At 45.9% G+C, this 6,231-nt stretch overlaps 1 protein-coding gene and 1 non-coding gene across 2 annotated transcripts; both read left to right on the forward strand.

Moving 5' to 3' along the window:
* The first annotated feature begins 1,609 nt into the window (after positions 1-1,609).
* On the forward strand, positions 1,610-4,336 carry RPS20 (ribosomal protein S20). The gene is made up of 4 exons (XM_059815365.1): positions 1,610-1,703; positions 2,780-2,879; positions 3,622-3,695; positions 4,113-4,336. The coding sequence occupies exons 1-4, from the start codon at positions 1,701-1,703 to the stop codon at positions 4,293-4,295; spliced, it is 360 nt and encodes a 119-aa protein (XP_059671348.1). The 5' UTR covers positions 1,610-1,700; the 3' UTR covers positions 4,296-4,336.
* LOC132316817 (small nucleolar RNA U54) lies at positions 3,474-3,538 on the forward strand. Its single transcript, XR_009483947.1, has one exon. It is a non-coding gene; the product is annotated as a small nucleolar RNA U54 (small nucleolar RNA).
* Positions 4,337-6,231: the final 1,895 nt, after the last annotated feature.

The raw sequence follows: 6,231 nt of genomic DNA on the forward strand, positions 1-6,231 counted from the left end.
AAGAGTGATGAATATAGATGGAAAACTTCCTCAGGAAGTAGTTAGAATAGCTGATAACAGAGTAACCATGGGTTCCTTATGCATAAGCGAGTTAAAAATTTTTAATATAATTGTTAAATGGCTCAGAAAACAAACCACCAGAACAAAATGCTGCTTTCATTGCAGGGAGGAAGACGCCAGAGAAACAGTACTACCATCAAAACAGATTCTTCAAGTACTGATCTCCATTGGCAAAAGACATTGCTGCATTTCAGGAAGCAGCAACAGGATGACAACTTCTGTATCCATGTTTATTGGAACTGCTTTATCAGAATACAGCATCTAGTCTAAAGACGTTATTAGTGAACCAGAGATTTCACAGAGCAAATACAAATGATCCAAGTGCAAAACAAGTCTAAAATTGAGCATCACAATGGAATAATTGACATACAAAAGTTAACTCCATCACATGAGGTTTAAGGACCATATGAAGACGTATAAAGTATTTCATAGGGGAAAAAATTTTATATTAAGTGCAGTGTGATAGTCAAAAGTAAGTTCATATTAAAACACCATGCAGGCATTTTTGAATAACTGTAGTAATTACTAAGCTTCCAAAGGTGGCAGTAGTTTTGCTAACATTATACATGCCTATGATCACTAGACAAAACACCAAACTGGAATTGAAGTATTATTTTTAAAAGATAATCACAGTGACCTTACTGTAGGCCATCACTTCATAAAACATAACATCTGCTTCTCCAGTTCAATACATCTGTCGAGCAGTGATGTAACTAGAAACAGGCACGCTCTCAGCAAACTGCTTCTTTTGGGACCGCCAGTTATCAGTGTCCAGGACAAATCAATGACTGCTCCCATTAAAAAAACACCCCTCCAATGTCCAATCTGAATAAATAAAGGCACTTCAATAAATAAAATGAATTTAAGTTCAAGTTAAAAATGAATGAAACTAGCGTTTTTACTTATAGCTTCTGTTCTCACACCTCCGCTTTCAGTAATGACTAAAAAGAACACACACACACAAAAAAAAGCTTAGATGGGAATGGGCTCGCTATCACTGGAAGCAATAAAGGCCTGCTTGCACATCAAATCCCCGTACTTCCCCAAAGAGAAAGCCGCAGTCTACCGGTAAAGGCAACCAGGAGCGCAAGATGCCCACAGGACCCGAGGGGGAACAACGCTGTGCCCCACAGGGCGCCAGCCGGCTCCGGTGCAGGAGGCACAGCAGCCCCACAAACCGCTCTCGCCGCGGAGACCGGCCCGCGGAGACCGGCCCGCTCAGCACGTCCCGTAGCGGGCCCCGGAGCTCAGCCCTGCCGGGTGCGCGGCGACGGCCGCCCCTGCCCCTCACCGCCGAGCCCAGGTGGGCGGGCGGAGCGCTCCCGGCCCCCTCTCCCCTCTCTACTCGCCGTCAGCGCCGCAACTAGCGCCTGCGGAGCCGCTACCGCCCGACACCGGCGCGCAGCAGGCCAGGCCGACCCTGCTTCCCCTCCCCGGCGCTTCCGGGCCCCGGCTGGCGGGTGAAAGGTCCCGCAGCGCCCGGATGGAGGCGGTGCCGCTCGCTATATAAGCGCCCCGCCGCCACTGCGCCTTCCTCTGCCCGCGCCGCCCGTGGCTGCCTCCTGGCTCACCGCTGTTCGCTGGGCCCCGCACCGCCCCTCGCCCGGGAATAAGTCGGTCAGGAAGGCTCTGCTGCCGCCATGGTGAGGCGGGGGGGCGCTGGGGAGGGGGGAGAGAGGGGCTGCCGCCTCTAGCTGCCGGCAGCGCCGTGTGGCCCCCAGGCCCGGGCGGCCGCGTGCGCCCCGCCGGTGCCGGCCCGTGGCCGCCGCCTGGGCCTCGGTCTCGGCCCCGGGGCAGGGCCGCCTGCCCTGGGGGGCGGTGCGTGAAGGACCCCCTGCTGCCGGGGCAGCTCCCGGAGCGCCTTCGCGGAGCCCCTGACAGTCAGGGGAGCCGCAGGCCGGGGCCTTGCACCGGCTTCCCCCGAAAGCCGGCCTGCAGGGCGGGCGGTGCGGGAGCCCGGGACGCACCAGGCCGCGGCGGCTGTGGCGCTTTCTCCTCGCAGAGCTCCTCTTCGGGAGCGGCGCCTGTGGCGACTTGGCAGCCGCTGCCTGCGGGGAAGCGCGGGGGAAGAGGAGGCGACCTCCGCCCGGCGTGAGTGGTGGTGGCGGCAAGGCCTCGTGCGTTTGGCCTTAAAATCGGCTGTTGTTAGAGGACTGTGCATCAGTTAGTACAACAAGTACTATCTCATCAGTCACGGAAGTACCGTGTTTAAGACCTTTCTTCGTATTTTCACTTTTCTTTCATCAATTCACTTGGTCCACGTTAATGCCCAGTTATTTGCAAGCATTTGATTGCATAAGCTCTTCACGTCAATCTCCTGAGTGGCCGAATTAGTCTTTCTGGCCAGATGCCCCTTTTTGTTCTCACTGTTTAAGTTGTTGCTGCTCTGTTGATATGAGGATTAGTGACTGGACAACCTGCTGTATATAGGCAAACCAGGGAGAGATGTTCTTGCAGCTTCCCACCGTGAGGTGCAGTTAGACACTTAAGAAATTGCTCTTCCTCAAAGCAGTTAGGACTTTGCCCTTACTGTCTGTTCCCACCATTTCTTCCGTGCCACTGTACCCTTTGGAAACGTCATTTAGTCAGTAGAATAAAATAGTCCCATAGCTAAATTGTTCTTTATGCTCCAGAAATCTGTTTTTAAGAGGCTGCGGATAGCCTCTTAAATAGTTGGTGTTAACTGTAGTGTCTGATATTTGTAACTTCAACGTTTTAGGCGTTTAAAGATACTGGCAAAGCACCTGTGGAACAAGAGGTAGCAATTCATCGCATTAGAATTACTTTGACAAGTCGTAATGTAAAATCACTTGAGAAGGGTGAGTGATACTTTTTAACTGGGGTAGATTGTGAAGTAATGAATGATATAGAATGTATTGCAAAATAGAATGTATTGAAACCAGTTGTAATTAAAGATTTTAGCGTTTGCCTGTTTGTATGTGACATGGCTAACAAAGTCAACCCACAGCGCTGCATACACTGACAAGCAGTCTCTAATTTAATTTTTAATGGAAGCTAGTGTTTGGGGTTTTTCATGATGCTGAAAACTTCATGTTACAATGACTAGCTTAAGAGAGTGCAGCTTCTTCCCTTTAGTTCTCATGGGGGTTTTAGTTGTCGCTATTTGAATGTATAAGAACTGAAAGGCACCAGTTTCTTGATAGTTGTTTTGTCACTCTTGTTATGAAGAGTTTAGTTTGGAAGTTTAACATTCTTTAAGAAATCATTTAATCTTGTTTAGGAACTGGCTTTGCCAGTGTTTTATTCATATAATGTAAATGTTATAGACTCACTGGTTGATGCAGGACCTTCAGACTGATAACAGCTTAAATGCAGCTTAAACTTGTAGCAATGGCTACTGTTGTAACATGGTTTTGCTAACCATGGCATAACGCTTTCCACTTTTATGGGGTTGGCTATGAGGATAACCCTTAAAATGAATGGCAGTGATCATTTCATACGCTATTCTGAGCCAACATTTTGTTTGAAATCTTCACTTAAGAAAAGAAGCAAAAAAAACCCAAAACCTCATAAACCTGAGCTATTTTGTATTTTTTTCAGTCTGTGCTGACTTGATCAGAGGCGCTAAGGAAAAAAACCTAAAGGTGAAGGGACCTGTTCGCATGCCCACCAAGGTACTTAACACTGTTTTCCCGTCTTAAAAGTTTGGGGTTTTTCTGCAAATGTGCGCTTAAAACATCTTTTTTTTTTGAAAAAATAGTTGAGATGAAAAGCAGTACTACTAAGTTGAGGATGACCCAGTGTAAACAGATAATGACTTCACAAGTTGCTTTGACTCTTGGGGCAACTGTTTAGTGCAAGACATGTTGAACATGGAAGGGGATTTTTTTATCCTTCAGTTTATTTTAATAGTGAAATTTTTTTAATTAAATTGAATATAGGGAAGGAGTGGTAACATCAGTAGAAGGTAACTTAGAAGTAACTTTCCAACAGCATGGATACCATACGGTATTTTTAGGTGGATTGATTTGATTGTAGATTAGTCTTCTGTATGTATCAACTAAATACCCTGCGTTTACAATTTTTTTCAGACTCTGCGAATCACTACCAGGAAGACACCTTGTGGTGAAGGTTCCAAGACCTGGGATCGTTTCCAAATGCGTATCCATAAGCGGCTCATTGACTTACACAGCCCTTCTGAGATCGTGAAGCAGATCACTTCCATCAGCATCGAACCAGGTGTAGAAGTTGAAGTTACTATTGCCGATGCCTAAATGATGGTCATCGTTGAATAAAGTTGATTTACAAATTTTCATCACTGTTTGTTTTTATATGCGTGCCAAGAGTCTTGGGTAGCCCTATGATGATTTTCGTGAAGAAGGACAACAGAGATCATAATCAAAATGCTGTGTGAGAGGATCATGTGGTGCTGATATTTAAGGAAGAATATGCCAGTTGTAAATATGAGGAAGATGAAACTTGGGCATCATAGTTTCATTGGAGGTTGGTGACTGCATGGGAGTGCAGCACTGAAATTATTAAAAATATATTTTCCATAAAGGATTTAACTTTGGCTGAAATCTTAGTCTATACCCAGACAAGCAGTAGCATTAAAATTGATGTTTAGGTAAATTACCAAGTTTTCAACTCCTAGTTTTTCCTATGCAAGGCTGAAGTAACACTTAGCTTACTTGTCTGTTTCTTTTTCCGTGCTTTTCACAGTCAATGGATCGTTGAGGATAATAGTTACAAAACTTCGTAAGTTGTGGTGAATACATTGAATTTAGAAAGTTCTTTCTTTAGACTTGCATGTAGAGTCACAAAACTAAGCTGTGGAATTCTCTAGTTGACTTTCTAGGTATAGATTTCCATAGATTTGAGTATTAAAGGTAATAAAGGTAAGCTTCGTATGTAAAGTAATAAAACAGCCATTTTCATTGCTGCTAGTTAGGCCTCTCAAGTTTGGTGGTGGGTTTCTTTTCTTCTGCAAACTAATCCTTAAAGGAACTATGATTAATTCTTAAACCTACAAGACATAAAGCCCTGAGTTAAGTGAAGGAACACTGTTTCATTTCATCCACTTAAGATTAGGTTGCTGCTTCTGCTTCAAGCATAAGAGAGAACATGAATTCTAATTAAATAAACAGAAGTGAGAAAACATGCGTTTATGTGGACTTTGAGGTCCCATTTGTGTTTGCTAAGACCTAAAACAGTGGCCAAAGCTTGAGCTTTCTTACTCAAGGGATTCAAGAGTCCCTGACCTGCCTGCTTGTCTTAATTTCATTAAATGGAGAGCCTTAGAGGGATTCTATCCCTTTAGTTAGCAGGCTCAAGAGCTTTGGTAGAAAGGAGAGGTGAGAAACTCAGTGGCATTTACACACATATGGTGACAAGCCTGCTTCCTTGGGAAACATCTCTGAGCAGAGAAAAAAAAACCTGTATTGTCTTAAAGGTCAGTTTCTGGTAATGAGTTGTAAGCTGCCTGACAGATACTTCTAGCTTTAGTTTTAAAATTATTTGTATTGTATGAGGTGCTCTGAAAAGCCTGGTAAGAACTTGACTTTGTGACACCAGTCAGATTAGAAGGGGATAAATCTCCGGACAAGCAACAGACCAGAAGTGTTAGTAGCTGAGGCTGACTGACCTTTGTCTATGATTAGCTTTTAACTTTCACCCAAGTCCTCTTCCCTCTGCTTAACCCAACAGCCTTCTGACTGAAAGCACTTGGAAGGATTTAGGGAGGGCTGGCTAGCTTTGACGTCATTTCTGTCTTTGGTCTTGCTGTTGGTCAAAATATAATAGCTTTTTACTGGCTTACAGCTGGCTGTGCCTCTGACTTACGTGGTGCCCCTTAAACATACCTAAATGACCGTAAAGTCCCATCTGTGTTCTTTGAGCAGCTGTGGCTCTTCAAAAAGAAGTTTTCTGTGGTCGTTTGAGTGTCTCCTGCTTTTCGTCTGCCTCCAACTTCTAGAAACGAGGACAAACACAGCTTTGTGCCTGGGTCTTGTACTTCACGGGTCTGAAACTGTCTCCCGACTCTCTGAGTAGACAGGTTCTGCCCTCCTCACCGGGAAAGCAGGTCATCCGCTCCTCGGAGGCGATGGACCGCCGGCTCCTCCGGAGCGGGGAGCCGGGTCCCGCCCCCCCGGCAGGGCTCCGCCCCCCGGCAGGGCTCCGCCCCCCGCCCTGTGGTACGCGGCTCGCTCG

Source organism: Gavia stellata, chromosome 3 (genome assembly GCF_030936135.1).
Source record: "Gavia stellata isolate bGavSte3 chromosome 3, bGavSte3.hap2, whole genome shotgun sequence".
Taxonomy (NCBI): domain Eukaryota; kingdom Metazoa; phylum Chordata; class Aves; order Gaviiformes; family Gaviidae; genus Gavia; species Gavia stellata.